The following is a 23,700-nucleotide window of genomic DNA, read 5'->3' as shown; positions in this document are numbered from 1 at the left end:
TCTGTTCTTTCATTCCTTCCCCAGATCAGAAGATTACTCGGGCCCATTCTCTCCTCTAATTTTTATTAAGTATTCCCTCAATCCATTATCTATTTGCAATTTCAACCCTCGGCTTTGAGATAATCTTTCCGCACTCTCCCTGAGCTGGTGGGGAGACATGTCAAATCACAGGAGCACGCAGCAGCCTTGCATAGAAAAGCAACTGAATAGCTCTCTCTCTCCCCCCCTTTTCTTTTTCTTGCTAATTTTACCTGGGGGGGGGGGGGGAATCAGATAAGCCTGACACAAGGAAAGTCAAAAGGGAGGCTGCGGGGGTTTGAAAGCTGCAGAACGAGGAGAGCTCCACCTGTCAGCTGACTGAAAAAGAGGTCTTGGCGGTTGTCAGGGGGGCTACGGAGTGTTTGCAAACATTCCAATTGCTCAAAAGGTTTTTTAAAAACACACACACACACACACCATGCAACATCAACCCTGCCTTTGGGTATGTCAGAAGGATCATCGAGAGATGAGGGAAGGATCAAATTTAATTGCAAACCATAAATTTCCAGTGCAGACATTGCCGCAGTCATTTTGGAATGCGTCCCTCAAAAATCAGGTAAGCCGAATAAAAGAAGGCAGTTCAAAAAAATAAATAAATGAATAGCTTGAGTCAAAGGCCAGGTGCAGATTCTGAAACAGCCATAACTTGACCACAAGATCTGTGCCTTCAGCTGATTCAAAAGAGCCTACCTTAAAGGTAAAGGGACCCCTGACCATTAGGTCCAGTTGTGGCTAACTCTGGGGTTGCGGCGCTCATCTCGCTTTATTGGCCGAGGGAGCCGGCGTACAGCTTCCGGGTCATGTGGCCAGCATGACTAAGCCGCTTCCGGTGAACCAGAGCAGCACACGGAAACGCCATTTACCTTCCCGCTGGAGTGGTACCTATTTATCTACTTGCACTTTGACGTGCTTTTGAACTGCTAAGTGGGCAGGAGCAGGGACCGAGCAATGGGAGCTCACCCCGTCGCGGGGATTTGAACCGCCGACCTTCTGATCAGCAAGTCCTAGGCTCTGTGGTTTAACCCACAGCGCCACCTGCATCCCTGAGCCTACCTTAGCGGCTGGCTTTTACACTGAGGAGTCACGGAACGTTGATGCACATTCCAACTTCTGAAGTGTTGCGGAAATGAAGAAGTGTCCCTAGATACTAGGTAAACATGTCAAACTCCCCACCCCCTCCACACTTCAACCACCTGGCTTGATAACATTGGTGTAGTTAGCATAAAGTATTTCCAAACAAAGCCCCAGTTCCCCTTCTCACCCCCCCCCCATTTAATCTTGAATCTCTCCAAGAACTGGCTCTGCGAAAAACCTCCCCCAAGATCCTGTGCTCAAATCCTGGTTCTGCAGATGAAAAAAAGAGATTTCCCAGGCTGCAAATAATGGTTGGCATGTGTGGGATGGAGAAAAGAGAGTACTGTAATGGTCCCCCCGGGGACTCGGAAATAACCACTGCCTGTGCTTCCTCGAGGCTCAAGCTACACCGACTGCAGAGTAAAACATTCGCTAGTCTCTTTGTTCTGGCACTGCTGCTTAAATCTTCACAAGCTGAAACTTTGTGGAGTGGGAAGGGCCTTTGGTTGAAAGGCTGGAGAAGCTCAGGTCTGGGAGTCAGATGCGGCCCTTTAGGCCGCTCTACCTGGCCCCAAGGGATGCAGGTGGCCCTGTGGGTTAAACCACAGAGCATAGGGCTTGCCGATCAGAAGGTGGGCGGTTCGAATCCCCGCAACGGGGTGAGCTCCCGTTGCTCCGTCCCTGCTCCTGCCAACCTAGCAGTTCAAAAGCACGTCAAAGTGCAAGTAGATAAATAGGTACCACTCCGGCGGAAAGGTAAAAGGCGTTTCCGTGTGCTGCTCTGGTTCGCCAGAAGCGGCTTAGTCATGCTGGCCACATGACCCGGAAGCTGTACGCCGGCTCCCTCGGCCAGTAAAGCGAGATGAGCACCGCAACCCCAGAGTGGTTCGCGACTGGACCTAATGGTCAGGGGTCCCTTTACCTTTACGTGGCCCCCAGGGCTCTTTCCCAGACCACACCCATCCCCCGACTTACTCAAAGCCCTCCAGCCTGGCTGAAATGTGTCCTTGAAGTTCCATAGTGCCTCTTGATTGAGAAGTAAGGGGAGAGTTATTGAAACCTCTGCCATTTGCCTGGTTCAACTGATGCCTTTCTCTCGCTTGGCCTGCTTTTTGCTGGTGGCCCTTGGAAGGCTGAGTCCGGCAGGATGCGGCCTTTGGACCGGGAAAGATCCCTCCCTCTGCTACTTATTCCCTCTTGGTCCAACCCTGTGCTCAGGAAATCCAGAGCATCCTGGATAGATGAATGGCACCCCGCCCTGAAAGGAAAAGGGAAAACATGGCAAGCAGGCAGCTCTAGCAAAAACGATCCAGACCAAATATCTCCCTGCTCCACCCCCCTCCAAATCCTTCATGGGCCCTTCCAGATCACCAGCTTTCTTGACCACTAATATCATTTGTTTGCAAGGAGATTAGATGATGTTTGCTACTTAAGCAGCACCCATTAAGATGAGGTTGTGGGGTGCTTAGACGATGTTGCATTGAGGCAAGTCTTGCATATTCCCTGTCACTTTCCTCACTGCAGAAAGTTTGCCTTGGCTGTCAATCAGTGGAGGGGGGGAGTCACGGAATGCTGACAAACAGTCCAACTGCTGAAGTGTTGCAGAAACAATTAAGGGTACCTAGATATTGGATGGAGATGACAAACGTTCTCCCTACTTTGCTGAAATCCTGGTTTGAGCTGAGTTAATAACATTGGTATCATATGGGTTGCGGGTGGCTCTGTGGGTTAAACCACAGAGCCTAGGACTTGCCAATCAGAAGTTCGGCGGTTCAAATCCCCGCGACGGGGTGAGCTCCCGTTGCTCAGTCCCTGCTCCTGCCCACCTAGCAGTTCAAAAGCGCATCAAAGTGATAGATAAATAGGTACCACTCCGGCGGGAAGGTAAACGGCGTTTCCATGCACTGCTCTGGTTCGCCAGAAGCGGCTTAGTCCTGCTGGCCACATGACCCGGAAGCTGTACGTCGGCTCCCTTGGCCAATAAAGCGAGATGAGCGCCGCAACCCCACAGTCGGCCACGACTGGACCTAATGGTCAGGGGTCCCTTTACCTTTACCTTTATAGTTATCATGAAGTGTTTTCATTTGGAGTGGGGGCGCAGGTGTGTCGTGCAAGACCTCCCAGCCGACTTCAGTTGCACAGAACTCGATATTCCTGGCCCACGACTGAATCCCACCTGAAAAACAGCAGGAGTTTGGGGGTACCCATTGTCTCTCCAGAACTAAAGGAACGCCTCCGCTCAGGAAGAACTGGATTTAAAATTAAATCAGGCAGCAGGCAGGGAGAGCGAGGGAGACGACGTGAATGTTTAAGACTCTGTAATAAATTTAGAACCGGAATATTACCGCTGCGGTGAGCTGATTCGCCTGGGAAGGCTGAATGGAGATGTCGGATTATGGGAAGCTCATTCATCGCACTGGTTTGCCCTCGGGGAGACCTCTGCACCAAGAATGGAAGTCACGAGGGGAGACTAATCCGCTTTTCACGGTATCGATCAACCCTCCCCCCCCCAACACACAAAACACACACACAACCCCAACCACACACATCAGAGCAAAGTACATTATGTCTCCTCAGATGTAAGGCCTATTGGATTCAGTGGTGCCTATACCCAGATGACAGGTTCGGATTGCAGCCTTGGATTGATAATTTGCTGCCCATTCATGATATCCAAAATCATCTGCTTGAGACAATGATCTCATGCTGTCTAGTTTAGTTGCAGATCCTGGATTTTGGCTGTGGGCTTGAGGGGAGTTGGAAGCAATATCTGGACGAGGGTCACAGGTTCTGCAGGCCAGGTGTCTAACAGCAGGGCCAACTGCAGGGAAAAGGGCAGCTATTTTGCTCCCATTCACACCTAGCAGAACCTCATCGCTCGGCCTCAGTACTTGGGCACGTTAATAAAACAACGCGTCTCTTGAGAATATGCAGAGTGCCTTTCCTATCCACCCCTGAGTACTTGTGACCCCTCTGCTAATATCCTCTAGTCAGAGTCCTCGCCTATCATGGACTGTCTGGATGCAGAGGAGCGCTGGGGAATCCCCAAAGGAAGAAGACTCAGAGCCAGGGGATTGGTGGCGGGACAACGATAAGTGGTCAGAGGGAGCAGGCTAGGAGGAGGAGGTGAAGCTGAAGAGGCAACAGGCTATAGTGAGCAGGAAGAGGCTGTGGCAGAGAGCAGTGCAGAAACGGAGGCAGAAGTGGAGGCTTGAGAGGGGACAAGAGGCAGGCTGCTGAAGAAGCCAGGGAGTCTCCCCCTCCTGCTACGACCACTCCCCATCTGTCCATCTCCTAGAACCTGCAGTGGTATTATAAAGGGGGCGAAGCAAAGACAGACAAGGCGAAGTAGTCTTGGGTTGCAAGGGAAGGACCTGGAGGAGGAGGAGACTTAGGGATCTCTTGGAAGGCAGGGGCCGTCAGTCCTCGCAAGTGCCGCATTGGGGCAAGCCTTTCTGGGAAGAGTTGCTGTGCTCATTAGCCTGAGCTGTTCTTTGAATAAAGAATTAACTTCACCCTTGTGAGTTATTGCTGACCTGCGCCCAACTCCCACCTTGACATCTCCTCTCTCAATAGAAAGAAAGGGTTCTCCAAGGCCCAAGAGTGGGGAAACCTTTTGGACTCCCCAGCTCCCATCAGTCCCAGACAGGAATGGTGAGAGATGACCCCTTGCCATAGATCTTTGTGGAAGAAAGCTGTTAGTTAATCAGGAAGTGGGCATTTTAAGAAAGGACACAGAATTATTCCACCCATCACTCAAGAGCTGCTTGCTATCCTCCACATCTCTGCTGAAAGCCAAAAAGCTGCAACTCAAGGCCAAACAATGAGGTGTGCAGCTGTCAGGCCCCCTCCCCTTCTAATCCCTCACCGCTTTATTTGAGGGATAGAGCTCTGGTCAGCGGGACAAAGGTGGCGCTGTGGGTTAAACCACAGAGCCTAGGACTTTCTGATCAGAAGGTCAGTGGTTCGAATCCCCGCGACGGGGTGAGCTCCCATTGCTCGGTCCCTGCTCTTGCCAACCTGGCAGTTCGAAAGCACGTCAAAGTGCAAGTAGATAAATAGGTACCACTCCAGAGGGAAGGTAAACGGCGTTTCCATGTGCTGCTCTGGTTCGCCAGAAGCGGCTTAGTCTGACCCAGAAGCTGTACGGCGGCTCCCTCGGCCAAAAAAGCAAGATGAGCGCCACAACCCCAGAGTCGGTCACGACTGGACCTAATGGTCAGGGGTCCTTTTACCTTTACCTTTAGAGCTCCGGTCATCACTGGATCCTGAGTGGTGATCTAAAAAGTTGGTCAAAGTATAACCTTGGCTGCAGCAACATCTGCATCCCTAGGGAGCTGTCCCTGGTCCTGAAAGAATTGCTGCTTGTAGCCAAAGCTCTTGTTTTTATCTGCTTGCTGCTGGTTGTCTTCTGTTCCAGGCCTGTTCCCTGCCCACATCCCCTTTCACCTCGCCTTGGAAAGGATATTGTAGGGCTGTAAAAGATTCAATGAAGGGTAACCAAAGTGTTGTAGGGGATGAAACAACTGCCCTATGAGGGAAGGTTTCAGCGGTCAGGACTTCTTAGTTCAGAGGAAAGGTGGGTAGGCATGTTAGAAGTTTATAGAATTAGGCATGGCGAGGACAAAGAGGGTGGAGGAAAGTTTTTCTCTGTTGTAGCACGAGAACCCATGGCCATGCAACGAAGCTGAATGTTGGAAGGTTCAGGACAGATGAAGAACTTCACACAGTGCAGAGTGAAACTGTGGAACTCACTCCCACAGGAAACAGTGATGACCACTAACTTAGAGGATTAGACAAACGCATGGAGGAGAAGGCTACCGACTGCTTCAAGCCAAAATGGCTATGATCTCTCTCCACGGTTGAAGGCATCAATGCCTGAGTACCAGATGCTGAAAATCACAGGAGGGGAGACTGCTTTTGCCCTTGGGTCCTGTCTTGTGGGTTTCCCATAGCTATTTGTTTTGCCACCAATAAGAACAGGAGGCTAGCTAGATGACATGATATGAAATTTATTACGGTCAGAGACCAGCTTGAGAAACACAAATGGAACTACAATCCCAATAGCAAAACAGACATTTAAAACAATGTACGACAATGGATTTTAAGTTTAAAAGTGTGATAGGCATATAAACACATAAAAACTTTAAAATAGACTTGCCTTAGAGAAATGACCCAAAGTCGCCCGTGGATCCGGGTTTGCGAATTTTCTTAGCAAACTAGATTGAATCGGGGGATGGTCTGCGCCTACAGATCTGTGCGCAGAATCCGGCGACAATCTGGGTCGTCTTGCAGTCTTTGCCTAACGGGAGAAGATCTAATTTTTGCTTTACCGGGAGGTCAGCAATCCTCACCAGCAGGGGGTCAATGGTTTCTCTACGTGCCTCATCGTAAAAGGGCCATCTAATAAATATGTGTTCAGGGCTTCCCATATCCCCCAATGACTGGCCTGATCCAGCAGGGGTCTTCTTATGTTCTCCCTGAGGTCCACCTAGGCCCCCCACGTTTGAGTACATGACCCTGAGAATCAGCCCTCTTCTCACACGGAGCTTTCAAGCAAACCAGAATAAGTGAGAGATTGCATATCTCCTGCTGTGCATTGACTCTTATCTCAGGGCAGCGGGTTCGAGCCCTCGGTGAGCAAAAGATTCCTGCATGGCAGGGGGTTGGACTAGATGACCCTTGTGGCCCCTTCTGACTCTACAATTCTATTATTCTACAAAACGCTTTCCGATGGCGCAGCTCAGCCAAGTCCTTTCTGCTTTCTCCATCGCTGTTGAAAGGAATGAGTGATGGATACCGGGCTTTGAAAATGAAAAGGGAGAAGGGAGAAGGGGAAAAAAGCCTTTAGCAGGTGTTGAATCTATTCTTGGTTGAAATGTCAGCAGCGATTACTGGTCTCTCGAGGTGAGCGGAGAGGGAAAGAAGCAAAAAGGCAGCCTTCCTTCTTCCCCAGCACACATACACAAACCGCCTTTGCTTGGCTGAAAAGTACCGTGGCATTTTTCATATGAAAGACAAATGGGTTCGGGGGCCTTTGTTGGGCTGGCAACCGGCATTGGCAGATGGGAGCCAGCAACCGTGATTGGACAGCCGAGGCCCCAAGAGTCGCCATCTCTTCATCAAAGGGCGATTAATGGCTACTAGCCATAACGGCTCAGTTCTGCTTCCATGTTTAGAGGTGTCAATCTTTCTGAATACCAGTTGCTGGAGGCCCCAGGAGGAGAGAAGGACTGGGTCCCAATTGCAAGTTTCGCGTTGAGGCATCCAGCTGGCCACTGTGACAACATGATGCTGGAAAATAGCTTGGCTGATTAGAGCATGGTGCCAAGCTTGCAAGTTTGACAAATGCATATTCCAGCGTTGCAGGGGGTTAGACTAGAGGACCTTCAGGGTCCCTTCCAGCTCTGCAACTCTTTGATTCTATGACTAGATGGGTCATTGGAGTCCCTGCCATGGGAGCATATTCACCCAGTGCTTTACCAGTTGCACTGGCTCCGGGTGGAGTATAGGGTCAGGTTTGGCTCTAGCGCCACCTACTGCCAGGTACCATTTTTGCGTTTCGGTCCACTTCCTGCTTTGAAATGTGTCAATCATGCTTGCTTTTAAATGCCTACTACTAAATCAAATTCCTCCTTCATCCCTGCTTCAGAGAGGCTGCCCCTATCCAGTGCTGGAACATGTCATTCCCCAAAGGAGTCACAGGCCACATTCGCACCAAGCATTTAAAAAGCAGAGTGACAATTCATTGGATCGACTGTTTTTAACCTCTCTAGGAACTGTTGCTCTGTTCCCCTCCTAACATCTCTCAGCACCTTTAACAAACCACGATTCCCAAGATTCTTTTTGAGTGAAGCCACGGGTGCTTAAAGTGGCATTGCAGAGCTTTACGCGTTTTGTGCTGTTAACAGAGAAATCTGAGGGCTCCCTTGGACAAAAAACAAAGACACCAGCCAGGAATACCAGAGTAAACAGCAGCCAGTAGGCTTGGTCTTTGCTAAAGACTGTCGCGACAGGACTCCCACCTCCCACACGGTGGAACAAGATGGAAGCCCCGAACAAAAGAGAACCCAAACTTTTATTAGCTGCTAATCCCCATGTCATCCCCCCACCAACTACATCACTAATACATCATGGTTACATCATGAAAGGGGAGGTCTGGTGTCAGTAATCTGAGCATCCTGGACCCTGCCCTGTAGTTCCCCTTGCCCTCCACCAAACACCCATGGAGTGTAACAAAAAAGATATTTACATTTCCCTGTTTCCCAGCCAAGTTAATCATACCCTTTTGTCTTCATCTGTTATTTCTGGAATGGCTACCTGTCTGGCACTCAGGTATCAGGATGCCAGGAATTATCACTCAGGCAGAGGGGCTGCTGAATAGCTGAGCACACATGTCTATATGAATTTCTGAAGTTTTCCCAGTGAGCCAGTACATAGATACATTTATCAGTGAATTGTTACATTTGGTATCATGCAGCAGGTAAAGGTAAAGGGACCCCTGACCATTAGGTCCAGTCGTAACCGACTCTGGGATTGTGGAACTCTTCTCACTTTACTGGCCTAGGGAGCCGGCATACAGCTTCCAGGTCATGTGGCCAGCATGACTAAGCCGCTTCTGGCAAACCAGAGCAGTGCACGGAAACGCCATTTACCTTCCCACCGGAGTGGTACCTATTTATCTACTTGCACTTTGACGTGCTTTCAGACTGCTAGGTTGGCAGGAGCAGGGACTGAGCAACGGGAGCTCACCCTGTCGCGGGGATTCGAACTGCCGACCTTCTGATCGGCAAGTCCTAGGCTCTGTGGTTTAACCCACAGTGCCACCCGCGTCCCACCGTGCAGCAGAGGCCCTTTGAATAGATAGGAAGAAACTGTGATGAAGTGTTTTGTGGCGACAAATCACACAAGTCACAAAAGCGATTGTGCTGATTTTGGTAGTGGGCTATGTGCACGATATCTGCTGGAGGGGCAACCCCCCCAACCTATACATAAATTCCTGCAACAGTGCGAATGTGGCCGCAGTCCCGTAGCACATACAAAGTCTAAACGCGGTGGGGGGGGGAAGCGAGTCTAGGAAGGAAGTGAACAGCCAGCGCTTGGTATTTAAAATGTCGCTGCCTGGATCTTGCCTCAGGCAAGCGATGATCAAAAGAAGCCACCATCTACACCTGGGGCTGTCTGAAGTCGGCTAATGGGTTTGGAGCCCAGCAAAGGCCTGCGATTCTTTTGTAGGGTGGCGGGGATTGTGGGTAAGAAAGAGCTTGCCTGGGCATGCTGCCGAAAGACCACAGCTAACCATCGGGAGAAATCAGGTCCCTAAGGGTGTCTCAGTCATAAGAACTGAAGATTAAATAACTCTGCCATGTAACTGCTCACAGGCTCTCTGTTGAGACAGAATTGGAAGCTGAACTAATTTCCAGACTGATGGCAAGAGCTGGCTTCTTGGCAGCCTCACCTTTGGCTTTCAGAAGGCAAGCTTCTAGCCCTCATGGAGGTTGAAGAGGAAAAGCCTGAGCTGGATAGATTTTTTTTCCAGTGGGGGAGGGAACAAAATGAAACACTGGCAGTGCACTGCAACATGCTATTATCTCTGTCACACACAACTGAGAATACTGTCTGCAGGTCACGACATTATGATGGAAGATTGGGAAAAATTATGGAAAACTGACTTAAAATTTACAGATTGTTCCCTATTGAAGGAGAATTACATGAAGATGATGTACAGATGGTACACAACACCAGTGCAGTTAGGGAAAATGTACGAAACTAGTTCAAATATATGTTGGAAGTGTAAGGAAAAGGAGGGGACATTTTATCATATGTGGTGGGATTGTAAGGCAATTAAAAAAATTTGGGAAATGATATACAATGAATTGAAAAAAATGTTCCATTTAACATTTGTTAAAAAACCCGAGGCGTTTTTGTTGGGGATTGTAGGGAAAGGCCTGCCAAAAAAGTTGAAAAACATCTTCATGTATGCGACAATGGCCGCGAGAGTTCTGGTAGCACAAGGATGGAAGACTGAAGAAACCCCAACTAAAGATGCATGGCTAGAAAAATTGATGGACTATGTAGAACTGGCAAAACTGACATACAAGCTACGGGACAAGGATAACTGTGACTTTAAAGATGAATGAGAACCCTTTACAAAGTATCTGAAGACGCAACAAAGCGAACTGGACTCCTTGGCAGGTTTTGAATAAACATTCACAAACTTTTTGTTGATAATAATCAGCTAAATAGTTTGAGGATCTACACAACTTTGTAACATGCAGAAAACAGCATTCTTAGAGAAACCAAAGACTGGAACTGGGGGAAGTCGGGGGGTGGGGTGGGGGGGTTGTGTGGGAGGGGGAGGGAGGAAAAATGGGGGGGAAACAAGGATATGTTTTTGGATAATATGTCTTGTTACAATTTTGAATTAAAAAATTAATAATAATAATAATAATAATAATAATAATAATAATAATAATAAAGAGAATACTGTCTGCACATTTTGTCTCATAGCTGAAGTTCTAGAAATGCTGCAAAGTGACTTTTTAAAAAATACAAAAACACAAAAGCAGAGATTTGGGGGGTTCTGGTTCATCCAATGAGGGGAGCAGGGACTCAGCTAGGAAGAAAGGGGTGGGCAGTGAGATTCTGCTGGAAACAGTGACTCAGTTCCCAAAGAAAGAGAGGAGTCCCAATCAAGGCTTTTTAGCCCCAGTCAAAAACAAATGGAGCATGTCTTAAGTGCATATGAATAAGAGGTTGCCTCTGGGCATGCACAGACTGCATTTGTGCCTCACTCAAATGCTTAGAGGGATGCGGGTGGCGCTGTGGGTTAAACCACAGAGCCTAGGACTTGCTGATCAGAAGGTCGGCGGTTTGAATCCCTGTGACGGGGTGAGCTCCCGTTGTTCAGTCCCTGCTCCTGCCAACCTAGCAGTTTGAAAGCACGTAAAGTGCAAGTAGATAAATAGGTACCACTCTGGCGGGAAGGTAAATGGCGTTTCCGTGCGCTGCTCTAGTTTGCCAGAAGCGGCTTAGTCCTGCTGGCCACATGACCCGGAAGCTGTACGCTGGCTCCCTCGGCCAATAAAGCGAGATGAACGCCGCAACCCCAGAGTTGTCCGCGACTGGACCTAATGGTCAGGGGTCCCTTTACCTTTGACAAATGCATAGGACTGGAAGGAGGAGAGGTTTCAAATTATGCACACAGCCATAAGCCGCAAGACCCCTCTCTTTGAGAAACAGCCTGCTGCTTCCAGCTGAGCCTTGCTCTTCATCCCTCTTCTGAGCTGAGTCACGAGCCCATAAAATGTTTCATTTTGTTTGCTCAGAAGATTTAAGATGCAATAAATGGGGGATCATGAGATTTGTCAGTTACATAGTTGGTTATAATCCTAGTTCCTGCGTGAGTTAAAGGGTGGGGGGCAGGGGGGAGAGCTAGGGTACAGAGGGGTTTTCCAGCATCTTTTTTTAAAAAAAATAAAATACTGTTTTTCATTGACGAAGCAATGCAAAATTACGGCCGAAAAACCATTAACAGAAGCGAACAGAACACAAAAGAATGTAACCCACTGTGATGAGATTTTAAATTAAATTTCAAACGTGCTTAAATCATTGCACCTGTTTGGTTCGATTGCTGTGATCCCCAGTTTTGAAAAAATAATAATAAAATGAATTAAAGAAGAGAGAGACGGGATTCTGCTTCAAACCTTGGAGAGACGCTGCCTGCCAGAGCTGACAATACTGGACTAGATGGGGGGCATGCTCTGAACTTTGGATATTCATTGAGATGCATTATGTGGGAGAAGAGCTGTAGTTTGGTTGTAGAGCATCTTGCTTTGCATGCAGAAGGTCCCGGGTTCCCTCCCCAGCATTCAGTGGCATAGCGTGGGGGGTGCAGGGGGGGCCAGCCACACCGGGCGCAACATCTGGGGGTTAGGGTTAGGGGGCGCAAATCCACGGGTTAGGGGGCGCAAATTACTTGCCTTGCCCCGGGTGCTGACAACCCACGCTACGCCACTGCCAGCATCTTCAGGTAGAGATGGGAATGTCCACTGTCTGATACCCTGGTAGAGGCAGATGGGGCTTTTCCACCTGGAGGCGGGCTGGTGTGGAGGACTCCCTGGTCCTGAATGGGGTAAGCTGTCCATGGAGGTGCGGGTCAGTTCTGTGTCCAGGGCAGCTGTCTACCAGCTCCATCTGATACGCAGGCTGAGACCCTATCTGCCCGCGGACTGTCTCGCCAGACTCTGTTGGAATACGAAGATAACTCCTTTTTAGGAATTTTGTGTATAGAATATTGAAATGAAGGTTTGTACTCCTTAAATAATGTTGTGTATTGATAAATATCTTTCTCTCTCTTTGTTTTTTTCTTCTATTTTATAGTTTATTTAATTTAAATTTCTAAAATTTTCTTTTATGTATTTTTTACTTTTCTCTCTCTTAGTATATGTGGTTCAGGATTAATCTATTCCTTTTTTTCTGTGATTTAAAAAAAAATGAAATAAAGATCGAGGGGGCAGAAGCAATTAATCCCGAGGAAGAGGGAAAAGTCTCTGGCCTGTTCCTCAAGGCCTGTCCGATGCTGCCCCCTGATGGCCATGCGAGATATGTGCAGCTCTGCTCTTGAAAAAAAGGACCATCCCATCCTATGCACCTCTATGAGATGGTACCTAAGAGGGAGCAAGGTGAGATGGGCCCTTTTAAAGCAGAGGTGAGTGGGAACCCAGATGATGTTGTACTCCAACTCCCATCATCCTCAGCCAATGGCCAGGGATGATGGGAGGTGTAGTCCAGCAGCATCTGAAGAATAGTAGTGGAGAATCTGTTTTGCATGCAAAAGGTCCCAAGTTCAGTCCTTGCCATCTCCAGGTAGGACTCCCTGTCTGAAACCTTGGACAGCTGATGCTACCAGACAGTGCAGGCAATACCAGTGTGTCCAGGGCAGCTGTTTATCAGCTCCACCTGGTATGCAGGCTGAGACCCTCCCTGCCCGCAGACTGCCTCGCCAGAGTGGTGCATGCTCTAGTTATCTCCCGCTTAGACTACGACAATGCGCTCTACGTGGGGCTAGCTTTGAAGGCGACCTGGAAACTACAACTAATCCAGACTGCAACAGCTAGACTGGTGACTGGGAGCGGCCGCCGAGACCACGTAACACCAGTCCTGAAAGACCTACATTGGCTCCCAGTAGGTTTCCAAGCACAATTCAAAGTGTTGGTACTGACCTTTAAAGCCCTAAACAGCCTCGGTCCAGTATACCTGAAGGAGCGTCTCCACCCCCATCGTTCTGCCCGGACACTGAGGTCCAGTGCTGAGGGCCTTCTGGCGGTTCCCTCACTGCAAAAAGCCAAGTTACAGGGAACCAGGCAGAGGGCCTTCTCGGTAGTGGCGCCCTCCCTGTGGAACACCCTCCCACCGGATGTCAAAGAGAAAAACAACTACCAGACTTTTAGAAGACATCTGAAGGCAGCCTTGTTTAGGGAAGTTTTTAATGTTTAATAGGTTATTGTATATTAATATTCTGTTGGAAGCCGCCCAGAGTGGCTGGGGAAACCGAGCCAGATGGGCGGGGTATAAATAAAATAATAATAATAATAATAATAATAATAATAATAATAATAATAATAGATGGACCCAAGGGTCTGACTCAGTAGAAAGTAGCTTCCTGTGTTTCTGTTCAAACCATTCCTTTTCTCAGAAACATGAGGTCTCGAATCTTATTGGATTTATAGCAGATGGACTATAGCTCAGTGGTAGAGTTGTTAGGCTACCCCTATCCCTTTGATAGAGCCGCAGTTCCCAGTGTGGTTTAACTATCTATCCCTCTTCACAGGGGTTTCTGGGATCCTAGCATATGGTTACCAGACGTCCCTGTTTCCTGGAGACAGTCCCTGGATTTACATATCTGTCCCCGGACAAAATCCGTCCCCGGAATGTCCCCAGATTTCATTTAATGTTCCCGGATTTATATTTTAAGTGTTGTAGATTTATTAGTAGGGAATGAATGTTGTGTGATTGGTTCAAGGGCACCAATCATATGGGGACTTCCGGCGAGGCAAAATGGCGGGCACCACGGCAGCGAGCAGCTCCTGAAGCCAGCCAGAGCCAACTGCGCTACCAGGCTGGCTCCGGGCTGCTAAGACTGCCACTGCCGAAGGGGAACCAGGGACGCCCAGCGTGTCAACTGTGGAAACCACTGAACACACCCACCCCCCGGCGACCCAAATCGAGCTGGGAGCGAGATTGCCTGGCCACCCAGCCGAATGCCCAGCAGCACTCCGGGGCCAGTAAAAACATGGCAAACTATGGCCCGGGGGCCGTATCCAGTCCAATCACCTTCTAAATCCGTCCCACAGACAGTCCGGGAATCAGCATGTTTTTACATGAGTAGAAGGTGTGCTTTTCTTTAAAATGCATCTCTGGGTTATTTGTGGGGCATAGGAATCCATTCATATTTTTTCTCCTTCAAAATATAGTCCGGCCCCCCACAAGGTCTGAGGGACAGTGGACCGGCCCCCTGCTGAAAAAGTTTGCTGACCCCTGGTCTAAACCACCATGAGTTGCCAGTGAAGGTGGAAGTTTCTGTAACTTTGCATGCAAACAGATGAGTTTGAAGAACAGGGCTCTGGCAATAGCTCCGTCCGTCAGATATATTAACAAGCGTCTTGCCAATTTCAGTCCCGGGGAATGAGTGCCGACGCTATTAATGCTTGGCGGCACCGAGAGGATATTAAAGTTGTTGTTTCTTTTGTGGCAGTTCCTTGTTTAATGAAACAGATAGTGTCTGGGGTGGCTCCCGGCTCCGTGTTGCTCGCTTCGTATTGACGGGCGCTGGAGAGCAGCCCTGGGTTCCCATAAATCAGGAGACTTGTAAGCTAGCCTTAATTACTTGGTTCCCCGCGCGAAGTAGCATTGTATGCCATCCGTGGAAGAAATACAGCCTCATAAAGGCCCCCGTACAGATAATTTCAGAGAGATACACAACTCAGCCAGGAAGAGCCTCTTGGGAACGGTAAGGAAATTAATATCCAACCCCAGGCGTGTTTGCTCAGTGATGATCAGGGATCAAAAGGAGGAGAGCCACTTCCGACAGGTGGTTTTACAGGCGCATGTAGCATAGATAGCACAATACATTCGCATCTTGCATGGGGGGGGGGGTTACATTCCAGGGATACTGTGTTAACAGAAAAAATCTGAGGGCTCCCTTGGACAAAAACAAACAAAGACACCAACCAGGATAACTTGGAGCAAAACAGCAGCCTGTAGGCTTGGCCTTTATTGGATACTGTCGCGACAGGACTCCAACGCGCAACAAGATGAAGCAAAATGGAAGCCCAGAACAAAAGAAGACCCCAACTTTTATTAGTTACTAATCCCCCAAACTACACCCCTAAGACTACATCACAGAAAGGAGGGGTTGAGGGAGGAGTTGTGGAGGTAACCTGAGTGTCCTGTCACCTGGCTGGTTCCCCCTTTCCCCCTCCCCATGAGTACTTTCCAGGTGACAGAGGGGAGTTTGCAGTTTCCTGCCCCCAGAGGGAAGAGCTGATCATTGTTCTTTGTTCCAGTCCATGCTGAATCCACTCCCATATGCAAGTCCTTTGTGACCTGGATGGTTTTCTGTCTGGGACCATCAAGGTTGTCATGCCAACTGGGTAGGGCTCCTGTGTATGTGCTGGAATGGTTAAGGGATTATGGCCGTCCTGTATCAAACCACCCCCCTTTGATAGTCCTTCCTTCATGGAGTAAAATAAAAGTGTTGTTGTTGTTGTTTAGTCGTTTAGTCGTGTCCGACTCTTCGTGACCCCATGGACCAGAGAACGCCAGGCACCTCTGTCCTCCACTGCCTCCCGCAGTTTGGTCAAACTCATGCTGGTAGCTTCGAGAACACTGTCCCACCATCTCGTCCTCTGTCGTCCCCTTCTCCTTGTGCCCTCCATCTTTCCCAACATCAGGGTCTTTTCCAGGGAGTCTTCTCTTCTCATGAGGTGGCCAAAGTACTGGAGCCTCAGCTTCAGGATCTGTCCTTCCAGTGAGCACTCAGGACTGAAAATAAAAGTGGACCAGTGTAAATCCGATGTATGGTTGATTTACTATGAATTTATAAGAGAAACGTCACATATGTCGTGAGTGTGTGTGTGTGTGTGGTGTTTGTACAAACTGAATGATTGGGGGGCGGGTTTCCTGCAACACTGTGCATACGTGAATGTTCGTATACCCGTACCACACCTTGGAACCGCCCCCACCAGGGGTGCCAACTTGAAGAAAATATTGTGGGGGCCCAGGTAAGCTCCACCCCACAAAATCGATCACAAGATGTAGTGCACACACGTCATTTGAGTGACGATGCCCATCAACTTGGCCCCCCCTCAAATATTTTATTGTGGGGACCAGACCCCCCCCCCATGGCCCCTAGGAGTTGGCTCCTACGGCCATCGCATGGCCACCTTTATCTTTCAGGCAAGGTGGAGAGCTTTTAAGCTCTTTGCCTTGCCTACCTGATTTCTGAGATGGTCTCATGAGATCTTGCAGGGCCATTCGAGACCTCGTGAGTGCATACCTTCCAACATTTCTCCGATGAAAATAGGGATGTCCTATTTAATAATAATAATAATAATAATAATAATAATAATAATAATACCCCGCCTATCTGACTGGGTTGCCCCAGCCACTCTGGGCAGCTTCCAACATATAGAAAAATATAGTAAAACATTAAACAGTAAAAAAACCTCCCTATATACGCCTTCAGGCATCTTCTAAAGGTTCTATAGTTACTTATCTCCTTGGCTCGGGGGGTCACAGAACTCCATACCCTCCCACATTTCTCCGATGAAAATAGGGACATCCTAAGGAAAAGTGACGGGAAAAGTTAAACCACAGAGCCTAGGACTTGCCGATCAGAAGGTCAGTGGTTTGAATCCCCACGACGGGGTGAGCTCCCGTTGCTCGGTCCCTGCTCCTGCCAACCTAGCAGTTTGAAAGCACGTCAAAGTGCAAGTAGATAAATAGGTACCGCCCCGGCGGGAAGGTAAACGGTGTTTCCGTGCGCTGCTCTGGTTTGCCAGAAGCGGCTTAGTCATGCTGGCCACATGACCTGGAAAAACTCCCCCATGGCCCTGCCTGCTACTGAACTGTGGCCCCCAGATGATCGTCCATGAAGTTATGTGGCCCTTGGGCTGTAGAAAAAGGTCCCTCACCCATGCTGTAAAGAAAGCTCATCCTCTTACATGGTTCACCACGCCAGAAAAGATGCTGTCGCAAGGCATCTTCTTCTTCCTTGCCAGCAGCGGGCTGCCTCAGTGCATTTTGATCTCCTTGCCAGATGGCAAATTACATTCCCTTAGTTACAGGGGGGAAAGCAGTAGAGCAGCTGACAAGCTCAATCTGCTTAGTGCCAGGAATTTTTGTCCTAATCAAATTAAAAGGGATTTACCTCGGGGGAGGGAGGGAAGACAAGACAGACAGAAAGAATGGCGAATCCAATTTAATTGGAGACGGAGTCCTTTCTGTCTGTCTCTCCCCCCCCCCCGCCCCCTTCCCTGCCGCCACTCAAGCTTCCATTTTAAAATTAAAATAGATGGATCCACCTTCACATTCCTGGAAAGCGGCATGAGGAGAATTTAAATTGGGAATGAGCTGAAATAAACAGCAGCTCATCTCAACACTGAAAGCAATTAGGAGGATGTGCTTACAAGCTCCGGGGGGGAACCCAGCAGCTTTGGAGGTGTGCAGGAAACTCCCGAGTCAGACCACTGGTCCATCTAGATCAGTGTTTCCCAACCTTGGGCCTCCAGCTGTTTTTGGACTACAACTCCCATCATCCCTAGCTAGCAAGACCAGTGGTCAGGGATGATGGGAATTGTAGTTCAAAAACAGCTGGAGGCCCAAGGTTGGGAAACACTGATCTAGATCAGTGTTGTCTACACTGACTGGCAGCAGCAGCTCACCACAGTTTCAGGCAGTATTGTCTCCAGAAAAGGGGGGGCGTACCCTGAGGTGTCATGGACTGGTTGGATGCAGAGGAATGGCGGGAGGAACCAGCTGGGGAATCCCCAAGGGAAGGAGGCTCGGAGAAGGCTCGGCGCCTGGGGATTGGTGGTGGAATGATGATGAGAGTGCCGGAATCTCCGCTACGACTGAGCTGATAAAGCTCATCCTTCGGTCGAGCCTTCGGAATCTCGTCCAACGATAATTAACGACCTGAGCCTTTGATGAGGCTCCAAGCACGTTTCCCCATTCATCAGAGTATCAAAGCAGCAGTAGCGATGAGTTTTATGAGCTACATCGCTATGCTTTATTTTCCTAACTACGCAGACAGAAAAGAAATCATCCTCTCTCTGTGAGAGCAGAGAGCAACTGGAAAACAAAGGAACAGGAAACCAGTAAACATCAAATCCGTCTCCCATCTTCTGTGAGACTTCCAATAGCCTGGAATGTCTCTGGAATGTAAACAGAGTCTTGTGACTCCAAGCACTGCACAGTGGCACAAACAGAAACTAACAGAGAGGTCAGAGGGGGAAGAGGGAGACGACTGGGAAGAGGAGGTGTAAAATGAAGAGGTAAAAGGGCTTAGTGAGCGGGGCGAGTCGGTGGCAGAGAGGAGTCCAGAATTGGAGGCAGATGCTGAAGGAGGAGAGTGGGATGAGGGAGGCCAAGAGGCAGAGATGAGTCTGGCGGGTGAAGAGTCATGGGTGTCTTCCCCCTACCTGCTGTGACAAGCTTCCCTGCTCCTTGTCTCCCAGAACCAGAAGAGGCATGAAAAGGGCAGAGGATAGGTTGGTTGGCTGCATGCAGGTGCAGTCTCTGGTTGTTTGGGAAAAGCTCTGAGGAGGCAGGGACTTTCAGTCTTGGCGACTGATTTTCATGGAGGAAGACCCCCGGGAATGAGCCGCTCTGCTCAATCAAGTCTGTGGAGATTGTAGTATTCTAATAAAGCGTTAACTCCATTTTTGAACTGTGTGATTACTGACCGGCAGGCTCCCATGACAGCTGCTGCCCTTGCATATTCTCCATTCGCTGAAGAAGTACAAACGGCCGCTCAGTCTTGGAGAACTTGTCCTGTATTGTCAGGAATTATTTTATTCCCTACCAGCTGCATCGTTTCGAAAGTGTTGTTCACTTAAATCTGGAGAAAAACATCTCCTACCATATTGTGTTTTGTATTTGCATAAGTAATAAATTGGAACCATGTTTCTGAGAATTTCTCTGTGCAAATTACTTCTGCACTGCTGAGTTAATTTCTCATCAAGAGCCAACTACCAGATCCTGGCATACCAGGAGAGGAAATCACTTCTTTGAGGGCAGCATTGCCTGCTGCAAATTTAATAAGACATTCTACTAAAAAACAATATTCTTGCACACCACCCCAATCTCTGAGGCGTGTGAAGTTTCAGGGATTCTGGGCGCTTACCCAGGGTTCAATTTCCTTGTAATGAGGTGAATGAATGAATTTATTAATACGGTCACAGACCAGCATCAACACACACAATATCACAGATCATAAAAAATATCAGAAATACAAGGGACAATATGAATATAACAAGGCTTTAAATATAAAAATTAAAATTGTTAGCGTGTCCCCTGTAATTAACATTTAGGGGTTTGAACATTATGGGATACCACTTGCTTCCTGCGATTGATTGCAGACGCACAGAATTTAGCTACATTTAATGTAGTCTTGGGATTCTTGTCCTCTAGCAGTAGTTTTAAACTATGGTATTCCGATTCTTTCCTGGACTTTTGCAAAACAGGTGTAAAGACGACAACGTAATAGTACATGTGAAGCAGTTTCAACTTGCAACGAGCCACAAGGACAGACCTGTGCTGTGTATGGTTTACCCTCAAATCTGCCCTGAAGTAAGGCAGAAGGAAGAACGTTAAATCTGGTGAGGGTAAAAGACCGTCTGTATTTGGGTACCCAGGGTTCAATTTCCTTGTAATGAGGTGCAGCAGAGACTGTGGTGTCTTTATGATATACGGTTTATTTACACACATGTATAACCTGAGCCTACGATGGAGGAGCTCACAGCAACAACCCGGCAATAGTCTTGCTTCTCCTATAGTTCATAGTTCACAGAACTGTAAAGTTGGGAGGGACCCTGAAGATCATGTAGTCCAGGGGTTATCAACTTGGTCCCTACCGCCCACTAGTGGGTGTTTCAGGATTCTAGGTGGGCAATAGGGGGTTCCACGGCAAAAGCTGAATCCTCCTTCCATCGAGCACTGGTGGGCCGTAAGGAAATTTTACCATCAAGAAAGATGCATTGGTGGGCGGTACGTACAAAAAGGTTGACTACCCCTGATCTAGTCTAAGCACCGGCAATGCAGGAATATGCAGGAATATTCAATATGGGGCTTGAACCTGCAACCATGGCATTATCAGCACCACGCTCTAACCCATGGGTAGGCAAACTAAGGCCCGGGGGCCGGATCCAACCCAATCGCCTTCTCAATCCGCCCCTCAGACAGTCCAGGAATCAGTGTGTTTTTACATGAGTAGAATGTGTCCTTTTATTTAAAATGCATCTCTGGGCTATTTGTGGGGCATAGGAATTTGTTCCTTTTTTATTTCAAAATATAGTCCGGCCCCCCACAAGGTCTGAGGGACAGTGGACCGGCCCCCTGCTGAAAAGGTTTACTGACCCCTGCTCTAACCAACTGAGCTATCCATGTTGTCAAGCCTAGGATTCCAGCAGAAGTCAAACCTTTTCCGACTTCCAGGTTCTGCCTGCTTCTAGCCTGCTCTCGGTTCACACACACTCTGGCTTTTTACTTTTTCAGTACAGTGGTACCTCGGGTTAAGTACTTAATTCGTTCCGGAGGTCCGTTCTTAACGTGAAACTGTTCTTAACCTGAAGCACCACTTTAGCTAATGGGGCCTCCTGCTGCTGCTGCTGCTACGCCGCCGGAGCACAATTTCTGTTCTCATCCTGAAGCAAAGTTCTTAACCTGAAGCACTATTTCTGGGTTAGCAGAGTCTGTAACCTGAAGTGTATGTAACCTGAAGTGTAGGTAACCGAGGTACCACTGTACCAGCCAGGGAAGGGAGGGGAGCCCCCCCCCATTCGCCCTCTAGCACAAAGCAGCCCTTAGGAGCAGGGCCATTAATTCACAAACTTTCTTGACTAGTTCTGAGTTCAGCAATGGAATCCTCCATTAGATTTTAACCCAGACTGGATCCAGGAACCCAGGGATTAGAAGGGACTCAAGCATACAGAATAAGTCCCCAAACTAACAACAATATTAAAAAAAAAATCTGCCCCAATTAATTACGTAGGTTGCCTTCCCCACCCTGCCCATCTCAGGCTTTTAAAGGCTTCTAAGCTTGGGACATTTTGAAATCTTGCCAATGGTTCCGTTTTATTCTTCTTAAAAGATTGTTAAGCCTGAGGGCAGAACCTGTCTTGTTTTAATTGATTTTACATAAGCAGCTCCGTGAGCTTTTTAGAGTGAAGAACAAAGGTACAAGTGCTCTAAATTTATAGAGGTAAAGGTCAGTGCCCCAAAGAAGGCAAGTTTTTATGATATTGCTTTGAGCACTGTGATATAACAGTGTGGAATAACAACAACAACAACAACAACAACAACAACAATTTATTTATACCCCGCCCATTTGGCTGGGTTTCCCCAGCCACTCTGGGCGGCTTTCGGGAGAACACTAAAATACAATAACCTATTAAACATTAAAAGCTTCCCTAAACAGGGCTGTCTTCAGATGTCTCCTAAAAGTTTGGTAGTTATTTTGGTAGTGGTTGGAAGGGAAGACTGAGACCTGGGAGAGACTGGGCAGTCACTTTGTGAACACGATGCTGGACTAAATGGGCCATTGGCCTGACCCAACAGGGTTTTCCATGTTCTTAGACAAATGTTCAAATCCACCACTCAGCCATGTAGCTCACTGGGTTAGGCCAGTCACTGCCTCCCAGCCTAACCCACCTCACAGGGTTGCTGTGAGGATAACATCAGGGAGGAGAACAGTGAGGGAGGGAAATTAAATGTACAAATGAACAAGCAGACAGTTTTAATTGTGTGAAGGTGAAAGCTTTTAGATAAAAAGATATATATATATATTTAAAAAGGGGGGGGGAATCCAACCAATAAATCAATTAAAAATGCTGCAGCCTAGTAACAATGATTTTATATATTACCATCATTAATGGCTTGGGATGTACCCACCTAAATCATACTCAAGAGTTGTTGTTGTTTAGTCGTTTAGTCATGTCCGACTCTTCATGACCCCCTGGACCAGAGCACGCCAGGCACTCCTGTCTTCCACTGCCTCCCGCAGTTTGGTCAAACTCATGCTGGTAGCTTCGAGAACACTGTCCAACCACCTCGTCCTCTGTCGTCCCCTTCTCCTTGCGCCCTCCATCTTTCCCAACATCAGGGTCTTTTCCAGGGAGTCTTCTCTTCTCATGAGGTGGCCAAAGTATTGGAGCCTCAGCTTCAGGATCTGTCCTCCCAGTGAGCACTCAGGGCTGACTTCCTTAAGAATGGATCGGTTTGATCGTCTTGCAGTCAAACATCAAACATATCCATTCTTAAGGAAATCAGCCCTGAGTGCTCATTGGAAGGACAGATCCTGAAGCTGAGGCTCCAATCCTTTGGCCACCTCATGAGAACAGAAGACTCCCTATACCCACTGAAATTACTGCGCCTAAATTAACCCTGTCCTTTACTTTCAAGGGTTCTAAAATATTATTACAGTTTAGATGCAATGGCATGTGAGCCCTATTGAGAATCCTTGGCTGAGGGAGATTTATAAATAAAATTAAAAATACATTTTTAAAAATGGCTCCTGCTCTCTCGCTCCCCTGCCTTTCACAAAGGTACACTGCCTCTGACTATGGAGGTTTCTCTCTCTCCTACGCACAACGAGCGAAGACAAGCAGCTTCCCCTGCTTAGGCGAAGGGCCTGTCACGTGACGCCAGGGCAAGCCCACGTCACGTGACGTCGCTGCAGCCGCCGGTCGCGCCGCGCGTGACGGCACCACTCTGCGCCCAGCACGGCGGCGCTGAGCAGAAAAAAGGGAGAAAGCGGACCGCTGAGGGGGGCAGTTCGCGGCAGGCCCAACAGTCGCCGCTGAGGGGCGGCCGAGCTCCGGGGCGGAAGCGGCCGAGCGGGTAAGGAGCCTCCGAGAAGCCTCCGGGCTGAGGGAAAAGGAGCGGGAGGAGAGCGCGGGAGGGGGAAAGCGGAGGGCGCTGGGCGGGAAAGCGGCGCTCCGCTCCGCGCGTGCGCACTGCCCTGCTGTGAGAGGAAGCTGGCGCGCATGCGCGGCCGAGCGACGCTTTCCCCGCCTCCCTTTACCAGGGCGAGCAGTGCGCCGCTTTTCCCTCGATAAGACTCGGCGGCCTTCTGCTTCGCGCATGCGCGCCGACTGCGGGCCGGTGTTCTCTGCGTCTTAAGCGACGATGCGCTCAGTAAGCCAAAGGGGCGGGGAAGGCGGAGGTTTGCGCTGCACAAGAGGAGAGGTGGGTGGGAGACGAGAGGCAGGGAAAGGGGCGGGAGGGGTTGTATCACGTTGTCATCTCTTGTCTGCCTCGCGCTTCCTTATTTTTTTTGGGGGGGGGAGGGGGGATCGGGGCCCTGCA

General features: G+C 48.8%; 1 protein-coding gene across 3 annotated transcripts in view; it reads left to right on the top strand.

Annotated features, from left to right (window-relative positions):
- The first annotated feature begins 23,095 nt into the window (after positions 1–23,095).
- ADAR (adenosine deaminase RNA specific) overlaps positions 23,096–23,700 on the top strand; it is a 38,996-nt gene continuing 38,391 nt past the window's right edge. Inside the window, exon 1 of one of the 3 annotated variants that reach the window (XM_081891330.1) lies at positions 23,096–23,232. Coding sequence is in view for 1 of the 3 variants with exons in the window: in XM_081891333.1 (XP_081747459.1) it covers positions 23,521–23,529 (9 nt within the window). In the remaining 2 variants the exon portion in view is untranslated. Of the gene's footprint in view, positions 23,233–23,439; positions 23,530–23,700 lie in introns of those variants that run through there. The other 2 variants (XM_081891333.1, XM_081891332.1) reach the window with 2 other exon arrangements.

The sequence above is a fragment of the Podarcis melisellensis genome (assembly GCF_964234715.1).
Source record: "Podarcis melisellensis genome assembly, chromosome: 16".
Lineage (NCBI taxonomy): Eukaryota > Metazoa > Chordata > Lepidosauria > Squamata > Lacertidae > Podarcis > Podarcis melisellensis.
This window is presented reverse-complemented; position numbering and strand designations above follow the sequence as displayed.